Source organism: Lampetra fluviatilis, chromosome 44 (genome assembly GCF_964198595.1).
Source record: "Lampetra fluviatilis chromosome 44, kcLamFluv1.1, whole genome shotgun sequence".
NCBI lineage: Eukaryota > Metazoa > Chordata > Hyperoartia > Petromyzontiformes > Petromyzontidae > Lampetra > Lampetra fluviatilis.
The window spans coordinates 4,778,213-4,791,091 of record NC_136318.1 but is presented as its reverse complement, the minus strand read 5'-3'; the positions used below and the strand labels follow the sequence as shown (position 1 = coordinate 4,791,091).

Below are 12,879 nucleotides of genomic sequence, written 5' to 3'. Positions count from 1 at the left end.
TGGGGGGGGGGGGGGGGGCTCTGTATGGGTGACGCGCGTGCCCACACCTGCATCTCCTCCGGGTGCAGGGAGCCCTGGCTGTGGGGGAGGCCGACTCCGTCTCCCTCTGCCTCGCCCTCCATCAGGTCCCCGTCGGCCACCGCCGCGGGCGGCACGTTCTCCTGCGCCACCTCGCTCGTGCCTCCTGCACACCATGGGGGTTTTTTGCGGACCGAGAGTGGAATTTGTTTTTCTGTTATAGCCAAACCTGATTGGAATGCAGGTCTCCGGCGTCGTCATTTCAGAATGGCATTAAAATGTATACCAGTCGTCATTCCTTAACAACAGTCTAACGTGGATTACCGTTTTGTTTGGATTATAAGATGCGCTGAAAAGTACAGTGCATCTCAAAGTTTTTGGTGATTTTGAAAAAAAAAAAATAATTTGCATGCAAAATACGACATCCCAGGAAAGTGGGAAACAAGGTTGTCAAATATATAGTTCTGAAATACAGTGGGCGCTGGAAAAAAGAAAAGTGTCTCTTGTAATCCGGATAATATGGTCATGGCAGAAATGGCTGTATGGTGGCATTAAAAGGCCATGTAACGGATTAACTCTTGCTTTGAAACAGGAATAAGTGCTAATCCGACGACCTGAATTTGATTCACAGCCACAGTTAACAAAAGTGGGGCGTGATATCTGAACTGGTCCTCTGTCTGCCTTAGGTCGAATCAGCCTTCAATGAGTACCTGGGGTGGTGTATAAATATCACCACGGGGAAGATATGGGTGGCTGGGTGTGGTACGGGCAACCTCAACCGTGCCGACCTTCATAGGTGCACGTTAACAGCACTTGCCCCAATGGTCCATATAGGCTATATGGGGGGAGGGGGAAATCTGTGTACACATTCTTGTATATTAACTAGTCAACAATTGGAACAACAGTCTGTTAAAGTCTATACGGGGCCTTTTTCACCGTTGGAGGAGGGAGGGGCGGTGGTGGTGAGGCCCTTACCGGCGTCCTGCGTGTTGCTGTTGGGGTCGGAGGCATTGGCGCCAGTTTCGGCTTCGGCCTTGCCCTTGCCGCCGGCGCTCTTGCCGCCAAACAGGCCGCTCGGCTGGTTCACGATGCGCGACAGCGTCTCCAGCGGCTTCAGGGCCGCGTTCACCGTGTTCGCCATGTTGGGACTGCGAGGATTTAAACGGACAAGTACGTAAATATCGTGCTCGGATGCCGTCAATCAAAGCCAGTTCCCTACACAGCAGATACGTATGCATGTTGAACTTCTTTCGCACCAGACGTAGCCAACCGTGCTAATCGGAGGCGCGGGATACACACAACGAATCGCGTGTGTACGGAATAGATTTAAGTTAAGCAAAATCACTATGAATGTGACAACACCTCGCCAAATGTCGAAAGCTAAGTGGGGCTCAGACTGCTTCGTGCTTAGATGGGATACTGCGTGGGAATATCAGCTGTTGTAGGCTGGGACTGCCAAGTTAATCTACGTTTATACCCCCTTGAATGCATGGTGGGTTTGCCCCACATGCAGCCAAACGCTCATTCGTGGAACAGAGCGAACATCCCAAGGTTGCAGGATCCTCCTCATAAGGAGTATCCAAACGCAGTTAGGCTTTCCCGGGTATATAAAGGGCAATATAATTAGTAAAACGCACGTGTCAAGAGATTGTTCCTATTAGTGCAACTCTCCATCGCCCTTTTCAGCCATTCCAAGATGACCATCAGGCGCACCTAATGCCTCCACGGCCTTCCTCCCAAAGTCACTTTAAGGTGACGCTACAGCGTTCACATCTCATCCTCGCGCCCACACCTCATGCACTGTCCCGTATTCCCGGCCTTCGCACGGCGTACGCCCACAGGGTTGCGTTTACCTGGACAGGTCGAGGCTGTGGGGCACCCTTGCGAGGTCGCTGACCAGCCCCTTCTTGAGGAAGAGGCGGATGATGTTGTTGACGCCGTTCTGCTGCGACTTGATGGTGGGGCCGCTGTAGAAGCTGGAGCTGGACGGGCACGACTCCATGATGGTGCTGATGATGCACATTACCGCCTGCAGCCTGATGACGCGCGCGAGCGAGACACGCAACCCGTTTTCAGCGGTGTGGAAGGCGCAAACAGTTTAGTTGTGGTTGGCGCTGCCCACTCTTTAACGGTTCCACTCAACCACTGCCGTTCAGTCGCTTCTTCCTTACTCTATTATAGCTGCCGCCATGGTTATTGCAGATAGGTGTTTCTAGCAGACTGACCAATCCACTCATCTGTACTGCATACCAACCACGAATTTTGCAGGATGCAACGTTTACCTCTCTCCTCCTTCCCTTGGCCTGCTCTACTTCGGAAATCCCTCCCATCATCTCTTTTCCCAAGTTCCTCTAAGCTCGCTCAATTGAAGATGCTTGCTAGTGCCTATCTACTGTGCTCTCATTAGTGCTCTCTGTGTTGGTCATTTATCTTATATGAGATAAATTACGACCGTAAGCAAATAAAAAAAACTAATCTGTGGCTGTCGTATTGATTATAGTAAAAGGGATGGCTACATAGCGGGGGGGGGGGGGGGTTCATGGACTGATCATGGAGAATGATGATGATGATCCGTACATGAAGCATGTAAAATGAGTTGTGCATTCCGTGATCGCGCTCCATACCTCGCGTGTTTCTCCGCGCTCTCGGGCAATGCGAGCGCCCGTCCCAGCGCTGCCTTCACCTCCGTGACGAGCGCCAGCTGCGCATCGCTGCACTGGTTGGCGGCAGCCAGGCTGGCCAGGAAGAGGCGGGCAAGAGCCGGCGAGTCCTTGTCTCCAGCTGTCTGCGTCTGGGGCAGCAGCTGGTCCAGCACGAACGCCAGCACGCTGCAGTCCTGCAAGAGCGTGCGCATGTGGCGGTTAGCGTCCGAGTGTGGCGACTGTGGGGCGAGCGCCGACTCACGGTCACGCAGGGGTGAGATTTGGTGCAAGTATTAGGGCCACATTACAGGCGGTCACAAGGCAACAATGATTCTGTTGCGCTTTTCAATGCTTGTCCTCCGAAGTATTAAATTAGCGATGACGTTACCTTTGGAGCCGCAATGAGATTTTCACAAAGCGAATAGATCCGAATCAAAATATTTATTTATACTAGAGGAATCCGATTAGCTTCAAAGCTCGTTTTCACAGATATCCAGCAGAATGACGTATGACATGACATACGTCATTCTGCTGCATAAGTCACATGTAATGGCTTCAAGGGGAGAGGTGAGGCGTGCACACGTGCGATGTCATCACCCTTGACAAAGAGGTGTTTCCATCGTCAACTTTTAGGCAACCCTTTGGTTCAATGTGGCCAGTTTTCTCTAGGGTAAATCTCTAATGGCAACACAACCTTGAATCAAACTCTCCTTTACATTGCATCATCGTTTATGATAGTTATCGTGACAAAGTTAACGGCATCAATCATTTCACACCCTCTTCCCAGAGGCTGGGCCCCCTCACCTCTTTGATGAGCTCCGACTGCCCCGTGGTGAAGCCGTAGCTGACGATGAGCGACGCACACCCGATGTAGGAGCGCACCAGCTCGGCTAGCAGCCGCAAGATGGCCGACTTGGGGATGAGGGGGGCGGCTGCAGCTGCCGCCTTCCCCTTCGGCTTCCCATCCTCCGCCGCCTTGTCTCCTTTCTCCTTGCTAGCATCCTTATCCTCTCCCACAGCGACCACTGGAAGAGTCACAGTTTCACGCCACCGATATGTTATAGCTAGCTTCGGTGAGTGTCTTACGAGGAACTGCGGCTGTGTGTACAGGCAGGTTACCATGTTACACTGGGGCTCATCCTCGTATTGAGTTTGGTTCACCAAGTTAAAAGGCAAATGGTTGTCACGTAAAAAAAATGTCCGATTATTTTAGAAATATGGTCCTTCACAAGTCTGTCAATAGGTGTCTCGAGCAATCAATCGCAACCCACAAAGTAATCCGCGAATGCTTTTGCCAACTCTCCAATCTTGGGGATGCCTGCTGAATAATAAACAAACTTGCATTTTGGCCAATCTTAAATTTTCGCCAATGTTTCTGTGCACATCTCATACTTGTAATACTTTTTGTTCTCGGAATGACTAACATCTTTCAGTAAATCGATAGCTCTAAGACAACCGTTTCAGCAGTCGGCTAGGTTTTACGAATGGGGTTCAGGATTCTCTGCGCGCTAACTCACCTTCCGCTTGCGATGTCCCTGGCTGGCTCGGGTCTGCGGCACCGCTTTCAGGCACAAACACCGGTGCCTGCCGGCACAAGCGAACACCACCACCAGACAAAAGACGAGGAATGAGATCAACGATTAGGCATAGGGGGGAGGAGGCTACAGATGCAAGGCGCAGTTTAAGCGTAATTTTACACATTTAAATAATATTTTATCTATCCAGGAAAGCTTCACTGCGTCTCTTTTTCGCACGTACGAGATGCCTTTATCGATGAGAAGTGTGCTAAAAAAATAAATGATTAATTTGAATAATTCGAGGGCTTGGGGTTGAGGTGAGGGGCCGGCGTTACCGGCACGGTGATGGCGAAGGAGGGCTGCGTCTCGAACTCGGGAACGCCGGGACCGCCCTGCTGTGTGAGAGCGCGGTATTGCTGGTAGATGTCATCGCCCAGATCCTGCAGGAGCTGGGTCAGCTCCTGGCTGGCGCTCATCCCCTTGCCGTCTCCCTTCTCGCCTGCGCACCATTCACATGGGGAAAGCGGGTCAGGCCCCACAACGGCAGAGTTAGTGAAACTTTTATGCGTTAGCTCTGTAATGGGCGGGGAGGGGGGGGGTCCACGATTAACCTCTCAAGAATTGTCCAATAGGAACATAATTTTGGTATCGTGGTGTGTTGCTAATGGGGACTTCCCCTACAGAAAACTGGACAAACTAATAAAAGGGTTATACAAAAATTGGCTAAATTAACCCAGTGCTAAAAGCATTTACTTTGCTGTAAAATTGCATTATCTCCCTTCACCCCTGCTGCCCCCCCGAGCACAGACGCAACGACTGTATAATGCTTTCAAGCAAGTGGGTGCAAGAAAGCGGGGGGTTGTGATGGAGGGAAAACCCTTTGATCACTTTGGCCAATGTTTTATATGGTTAGTCCGTAGTAACAACACAATTCCATGCTCCAGTTTCGGTAATAATGCTTCATCTTCACGAGAGCTATCGTGACCACCCCCCGCACTCTATTACAAACGGATGGACACAACTAACACTCATTCTTAGTTGGAAAGTGTTAGAAAAAACGGTATTCAAAGTTGCAGGGGGGACAGGGGTGTAAGCGAGCGAGAAGTGGTGGGAGGTAGGTACCTAGCGGCTTACCGTCCTCGGAAGCGTGGTACTTGGCGAGCGCATTGAGCAGGTCGTGCACGACCTCGCGGATTGGCTCCGAGATCACGGGCTGCGCCGCCGGCTTCAGCGGCGTCGTCTTGAGCAGCTGCACGGCGTTGGGGCCCTTGATGCGCAGGTTCTCCGCGTCGTCGTCGGATGCTAGGCAAACGTAAACGGGGAAGAAAAAAAAATACATGGGATTTGCTTTAAATCGCACATTTATTATTTTCTACATTTTTTAGACATTTAAGACAGTTCACTGCCAACACGGTCATTTTCATTGATCGTAGCTTGCACACGACGTGTCCGTCTTTGCTCACGAGAAGCCACCAGTCAAACCCCGCGGCCTGTCGACCCACCCGTGCCGTTGCCCCGCGGCGCCGGCAGCGCCACCCTCATGCAGCTCTTGGCGACGTCGACGAAGATGTCCGGGTGGCGGCACGCGGCGGGGCCCAGCACGCGCAGGATGTAGTGCATCTCGCGCGTGCCCAGGCTGCCCGACACCACGCCCGACGTTGTGCTGCCCGCGCCACTCGTCACCGCAGAGCGCACCACCTACACACGCGGGCGCAAGGAACCAACCGCAGGTTTGTTGAACGGAAGGTGGCGGTGTCGTCAGGAATTTATGCTGTGTGAGTGTCGCATAAGAGCTGCGAGTATGCGTGCGTGTCGTGTGCTACGTTTATGCCAAGTATGCCTACACCCCCGATTAGCTTGGTTGGCTATGTACGGTGTGCAAGGAGTTCAACATGCATGCCGGTAATGCCGTCAAGAGAATACTTCGATGGAACACAGGCACTGTCAAAGTTGCGATACTAAAACATAAAATCACAACCCAATCCATTTCCACATTACAGAAGTCATATTTTTAAAGACTGCTCCTTGCGAAGCTGAAAAGGGCCACACTCAGACCCAAATGACTCGTGGACAGTGGGAACGTGGACTTGTGCACGAGTGCCGTTCCTGGGCAGCTCCTGCGCCAATACAAATCTCAGCAGGTTTTTTCCTCCTTCAGGGTGATTAGCGTCTTCTCTCGATTAGATGCAGAAGGCAAGATGCACCCCGAACCTTAGCCACTTGCTAATAAAGTTAAATAAATCTGCTGACACACGCACCTAACGAATAATTAGATGTACCCCCCCTCCCCAACCCAAACTTTGGCTTAAAATACAAAAGAAAAAACGGTGTCATTCCTGAGACTAAGGTAACTTTATGTTCATCCTCTCATTATTGGGGGGGGGGGGGGTGGGCCTATCGCCCTCTCTCTACAAGAGAGGGACCCGGCCCACAGCCTCACCTTCTCCATGGTGTGGCGCAGAGTGCTGGGCTCCTCGATGATGTGCCTGAAGATGAGCGTCGCGAGCGGCAGGAAGCCGCTGAAGCGCGACGCCTGCGTCAGGCCGAGCAACAGGCGAGGGCCTCGCAGCTCGGCGAAAAGCGCCGCCAGCCGGTGCTCGCGGGTCAGGCGGAGGCACACGCGCAAGGTGGCGTGCAGCGTGTACGGGTCGACGGGCACGCCGAGCATGCTCACGCACGCACGCATCAGCACCGTCTTCTGCTCCTCCGAGAGGCCGCCGATCACCACGCCCTCCGGCGAGTCCTCGCGCTCCGAGTCGGACTTGTCCGAGGAGGAGTCGGCGCCGCGCTTCGACTGCGTCGTCACGTCGGCGCCGTCACCTGCCACCGTTGACGCGTCAAAGACAAAGACAGCCGCGTTAAGGTAAGGCGGCGGTGCAGTTTGGCGCCTTGAGATTTAACAAGGCGAGATCTAGGGTTTCATTAGAAATATTTCCATATCATCCACACCGCATCCAGTCGATCTCCCTCGTGATCGCTACAAGTCTCGTGCCACCTATTCCAGCCTACCAGTGACCAAGAAACTTAGCCCTGGTGAGAGCCTATTTAGATTGAAAGTCAACATCACTAACAATGCCTTTTATCCAAGTACTACGATCTCCTGGCCACCTCAGAGCTTCCCACCAAAAATATCTGGCATGCACCAGTGTGGTCTCCCACCCAAGGAGTAACCAGTTCCCACCCATGCTTTAAATTAATTTCTATGCCTCGATGGTGACATCAACCCAGGGCCCTCCTCACCTTTGAGATCTGCATCCTTGATGTCAGGCTCCTTGCCCTCCTCCATGGCACGCTCGGGCTCCTGGCTTGCGGGAGTGGGCGTTGGGCAGGTGGAAGCAGTGGCGGCGGCAATTTTGGGAATTGTGAAGGTGGCGAGCGGTATGCAGGGCAAAGTATCCCTCCGTGGCATACGCAACAGCGACAGCATCACCGGGCGACGGTTTCCCGTCTCCTCGTTAATCTGAAAAGCAAGGGCGGGACGGTGCCGTGTGGCTCAGTGGATTCAGTGACCGTGGCGGATAGAGAAGCGGCAGTCGCCAGGGGAAGCTTGTGTTTGAATTCTGGATTAATACAGCTGTGATTAAACCAGCTTGATGGTTTTAGTATATGGTTCACAATGACAGCATGAAAATGACCATCAAGTTAATTGTGGATTTTCACTTCCTTTGGCTCAATTCCAACTCTGAGAAGTTGGTTTTACCATCACATGACAACACATTTCTATATAACAGGATGTGTTGCCGATGCGATCTTAGAAGTAGTTTTGTGTTAACTGTTTCCGTGGGCCATTATCCCACAGAGGGAGATGCACCGCTCTCCGTGAGTTACCAACGGATTCATCAAGGTGCCGATAGCCAGTGGAATTTAATTGGGGAGAAAACTGACAATAATTATTTTTTCAAATCTTTGGCTCATTCCAGCTCTAACCCCATCAACAAATGAAACATTCCAGGATGTATGTTGAACTTCTTTCGCACTGTATGTAGCCAACCGTGCTAATCGGAGGATGGTAACAATGTGCCGGTGGCCTGTTTCACTAGGCCACCGACAAAAGCATACGAGTCTCTAAACTATTTATTTTTTTACCAGGTAGGGCCCAGTGAGCTTTTTAACTCTTTTTCACTAACAACCTGGTCATAAATGACAGCTCAACGAAGTGGCTTATCGCGTGGAAATTTATCGCAGCCAAATACTCTAAACTCATGTTTCTAAATGTGGAGAGAAAACCCAGAGCACAGGGAAAGTCCACGCGACCCGCTTGGAGAGAAAATGCAAATTAAAACTAAACAGGTGTCAGGTTCGGGATCGAACAAACAAGCTCCTGCATACCAGACGAGGTAGTTAACATCTCCTAGCCACCACGTCTCACCTGCACCATGGTGTTAAATTGCACGGTGTAGCGGCGGCGCCCAGCCGTGAAGCGCACGCTGCTCTCGCCGGCACGCCACGCGCCGTCGATTGTGTTGTTGTTGCCGCTGCTGTAGCTGCACCAGCGGCCCGAGCGGTCGTCAAACCAGCGCCAGTTGTTGGAAGCCGGCTGAAGGTACTGCATGCGTCAGAGAGGGGGGGAGGTGCAAGCGTTAATACGTGCTCGCTAACAGGACATTGCGGCAGCGGCATTTGCCGAATGTCTAAAAAAGAATCAACAGTACTCGTCCCAACATTCCAAAAAGCTGAGCAGGATTTGTCTGGGCATGTGTGCGCTGACGCCTCTGCTTCCTTGCGATGTGCACGACTCGTACCTTGTTCATCTGTGCCCGGCGTTTGGAGGCCACCGACATCTTCTCGTAGAAGTCGATGAGAAGCAGCACGGGCGTGATCCACCTGGAGGGGGGGGAACAGGGCGACGGTGTCATCGGTTCCTTTGCCACAAACCTCACGCAGCTGACAAGATTAAAAATGTTCTCTTTACACGGAAAGACTATTGCAGAATGGACAGCACTTTAGTCAATCGACTGCTGGATGAAGACCTCCCCCCCCCCAAGTTGTGTCAGTCATTGGGAGTTGTTTGACCGAAGTTCACCACACTAGTCAAAATTGTGGTTTAGTGAAGGACGGTGGGGGCCCAGGACAGGTTCAGACATCACTCGCCACCGATGCCGACAGTGGGAGGTGGCAATCATAATTAGGTGCCCTGGTTCTAATCGCAGTGTGCGCCAATTGCTGTGTCCCACATGAACACATCAATAAAATATGCGTGTCGTACGAATATCCATGCACAGGCTTATTGCGAGGCGTATGAGAAGATGGCTATCAGAGCAGCCTCCTGAAGACCATGTGACTGCCAGCGGGCGGCAGCGGGAGATGTCGCGAGCAAAGGCTGTTCGGTGTATGTATGTAGAACTTCTTTCGCACCATACGTAGCCAAACTAAACACAAAAAGCAGTTCTAAAGAAATTCGCTTTCAACCTAGATTTAAAAGTGCTTAGCTCCAGTGGCTTCCTAATATCAGGAGAGCGTTCCAAACGGCCACAGAAACGCATCTGAAAGTGCGCGATGTGGTGACCCCGTCGTTCGATGGCCAGCCAAAAGCCGCTGCGAGGATGACCCAAGTTAGCGTGGTGGTTTATGCTCCTTGACAAAATAAGCAAGGTATCTCGGTTCATTTGTGGCAAGCACTTTATGTGGAACGAGTGCGACCTTGCAACGTATTCGTTCAGCAACCGGAAGCCAATGCAGCTCGGCGAGAACTGGACGGACGCGGTCGGATCTGGCGGTAACGGTCGCGGCAGGCGGGTTGATTTTGCACGACGAACGCTCACTTGGGTGTGCACATGTCGTCGCCGGCGACCTGCAGGCAGGGCTGCGCCACCTCCAGCAGCTTGATGAGCACGTCCAGGATGCCACTCGACTCCACCACGCACGCGCACGGCAGCTTGAGCTCCTGAGGGCAGGAGAGGGATAGCGGAGAGGACGAGCGTGTGCACGAGTTGGCGCCACTCACGACTACCGCAAGCACCTCCAATTAGCACGGTTGGCTACGAACGGTGCAAAAGAAGCTCAACATACATGGATACCACAAGCAGAGTAACATTTTAATCCCAATTGTTTCTGCAATCCCCCCCCCCCCGCACATCCCTCCATTCTATTCCAGTTTGCGTGAAGATAAATGAGGAATTTCCGGAGAAAGCTAAGGCAGCGAGGTCTGATTAGACCAGACCCAGACTGCTTTTGACTGGATGATGCATTACATGAGAATACCATTTTAGTCCTTCAGACCGTTGCTTCTACGACAATGTTGACGGACAAAATTTTTTTTTTGCTATAACTTTTTAGTCTCGTGAAACAGGTCGCCATCTCCACGATGTTTCATTCTGAACAATTGCACCACCACGATCGCTCGTCACTAATCTTGTGTATTCGAGTGAATATCGTCCTCCGCCACTGGTGGCTACTCAACCCGGTGTGAAGTGAACGCAGAGAGATCATTTCTAGATTTGAAGCTTTCGTGACTGCAAGGATTCATACTCTTAGTTCTTTCGGTAAAGTCACGTAGGTAAAAAATGAAATTAAAATTAATAAAAATAAAACAATAAAATCACGACGTTTCGGAGGCAACACAAGTCTCCGTCATCAGGTGGGACCGTCACAGCCAGATTTGCTGCATCAAGTGAGGCAAGGATTCAAGATGCAAGCCCTTAAATACAAGTTGGGGGGGAGGAGGGGGGGGGAGCTTATCAGAATGTGGTAGCCAATGAATGGAACGTATCGGGAGGGAGGGGGGCGGGGCTAAAAGAAGGCACGAAGTGCTACGTCGTGATTTTATCGCAGAGAGATCAATCTTTACCAAGCGCCAGCAGTACCTCAAAGAGCAGGGTGAGCAGAAGAATGCGAGTGGCCAGGTTGGAGGCCTGGGGCAGCGTGGCCATCTGGCTCGTCCACTCCGCCACCGTCTTGTTGTCGCTGATGGTGAGCGGCAGCGCCGCCTTGATGAGGACATTGGCAGCCTCCCATACCTGTGCACAAAGACAAAGATACCTCCCCTATAGCCTGAACAGACTCTTGGGGCAAGTGCCATTCAGCGAGCACCTAGGAAGGCCGGCAAGGCACACGAGGGTGTGGGTGGCCAGCACCTCGCCCGGCCACTTTGTCTCCCCGGTGGCGATGTTTACACACCGCACCCGGTACTCATTTGAGGCCAAGTCGTCCTAGGGGAGGCCCAGGATCGGTTCAGATAATTGTCACTGGGTTGATAGGGCAGCACATTAACTGCTACACAACCACTCCCCTGTGCACACACGCGCGCACACACACACACACGTTATATCACTCATCGCTGTACCAGCCTTGCTTCTCAAGCTACAAGTTGGAACGGCAGACAAGCCGACGACGACGACGATGATAAATCTGAGCTGGCGGGGCAAAGTCCGCGGGGCCCACCTGCTCGACCACCTGCCGCAGCATGAGGTGGCGGAAGTCGGGGCCGTTGCGGCGGATGGCCGTCATGAGCAGGTCCCGCACGCTGTACACCGTGTCTGGAAGTTCATCCAGGAGGTGGAAGCACCCGGGCATCATCTCTTGAGTGAACCTGCGTACACACGAGTGATAACGACGCGATGAGCAAAGCCAGGCAATAGATGCCTCCTCCGCTGAGTGGAGTTGGGAGGGGGGTGGTGGTGGTGTACACACACCTCACACGTACGTTATGGGACCATAAAATGTTCTGAACTGGAGAACCCATCAATGTCCCTCCTCGCACCGTGTCAGCCATTGCGAATGAGTCTGACCATACATCAGTGCGTATCGGGAAAATGGGCGTGCAGGACTGCTTCAGAAAGCACTCGCCACCGATTGTGGGCGGGGAATCGACTTAGATCGCAGGGTTCGTAGCCCTTGCCTCTGCAGGATGGCCGGGTCAAGCGGCTGCACGTCCAGAAGTCGCTCCAGTGCGCCGGCCTCCTCCTCTTCAGTCTTCTCGCGTGCCTTCCGCTCCTCCTCCTCGCGCCGGCGCTCTGCCTCCTGTACAAAGGACAAAGCCGTACGATAGGGACGAAGAAGGGGTAGGGGGGGAGAGGCGAGAATTTTTTTCCATACGTTAAACACTGCAGTCATTGGTAACCTGGCTGAGACGAGACGAATCAACTCGCTACAAATGATAGCGCAGAGATTTGTTTTTTTAAAGCCCTTTGTCAATCCACTGATGGATTAAGGCTTCCCCATGCAGTGTCGGTTATAGGGGTTGGATGGCCATACTTCACCATGCTGGTCAATGTGGGATGGCGAAGTGAGAGGGCACAGGCCCAAGTTCAGATATCAGTCGCAGCCAATGGTAACCGCTGCTAAGAATCGAACCTAGGTTCGGCGAGTTCATAACTCGCCGAACTTCCGCGGTGCTGGCGGCTCGGTGTGTCTGACACGGTATCAGCCCTCGGTTGGGCGGGGGACCACGCGCCACCTTGGCCCGTGTGGCTTCTGCCGCCGATGACGCGTCGTCGTCTTCGTGGTGAGGGCGGCTGCTGGCTCACCTCGGGAGACTCTGTGCTCTGGTCCATGGGGACATCCTGGCCCAAGGACATGGCGATGGCTCGCATCATCTGGTCCTCCTCGGACATGTGCATCTCCTGCACGAAGCAAAGCGAGCGTTAATGGAAGATTTTTGGTTTCGCCGTAAAAGACGTTATTCGTAATTATCGTTGGCAGCCAATGTAACCCGTAAGGACTTTTTTTGTAAGTATGCAATATTTAAACTCTCAATGTATTAA

At 52.4% G+C, this 12,879-nt stretch overlaps 1 protein-coding gene across 14 annotated transcripts in view; it reads right to left on the bottom strand.

Moving 5' to 3' along the window:
• The window catches only part of HUWE1 (HECT, UBA and WWE domain containing E3 ubiquitin protein ligase 1), a 95,178-nt gene that overhangs the window by 30,668 nt on the left and 51,631 nt on the right, over window positions 1–12,879 (bottom strand). For 9 of the 14 annotated variants that reach the window (XM_078876536.1, XM_078876544.1, XM_078876543.1 and 6 more), the window contains exons 34-51: window positions 12,643–12,738; window positions 12,015–12,136; window positions 11,558–11,705; window positions 10,981–11,133; window positions 9,940–10,061; window positions 8,920–9,001; window positions 8,547–8,723; window positions 7,418–7,637; window positions 6,618–6,997; window positions 5,680–5,875; window positions 5,300–5,479; window positions 4,513–4,676; window positions 4,178–4,244; window positions 3,465–3,685; window positions 2,643–2,854; window positions 1,872–2,054; window positions 994–1,166; window positions 48–184 (exon numbers count right to left, since the gene is read on the bottom strand). In XM_078876536.1, coding sequence (XP_078732662.1) covers window positions 48–184; window positions 994–1,166; window positions 1,872–2,054; window positions 2,643–2,854; window positions 3,465–3,685; window positions 4,178–4,244; window positions 4,513–4,676; window positions 5,300–5,479; window positions 5,680–5,875; window positions 6,618–6,997; window positions 7,418–7,637; window positions 8,547–8,723; window positions 8,920–9,001; window positions 9,940–10,061; window positions 10,981–11,133; window positions 11,558–11,705; window positions 12,015–12,136; window positions 12,643–12,738 — 3,033 coding nt within the window. The remainder of the gene's footprint in view (window positions 1–47; window positions 185–993; window positions 1,167–1,871; window positions 2,055–2,642; window positions 2,855–3,464; window positions 3,686–4,177; window positions 4,245–4,512; window positions 4,677–5,299; window positions 5,480–5,679; window positions 5,876–6,617; window positions 6,998–7,417; window positions 7,638–8,546; window positions 8,724–8,919; window positions 9,002–9,939; window positions 10,062–10,980; window positions 11,134–11,557; window positions 11,706–12,014; window positions 12,137–12,642; window positions 12,739–12,879) is intronic. The other 5 variants (XM_078876542.1, XM_078876549.1, XM_078876547.1 and 2 more) reach the window with 2 other exon arrangements.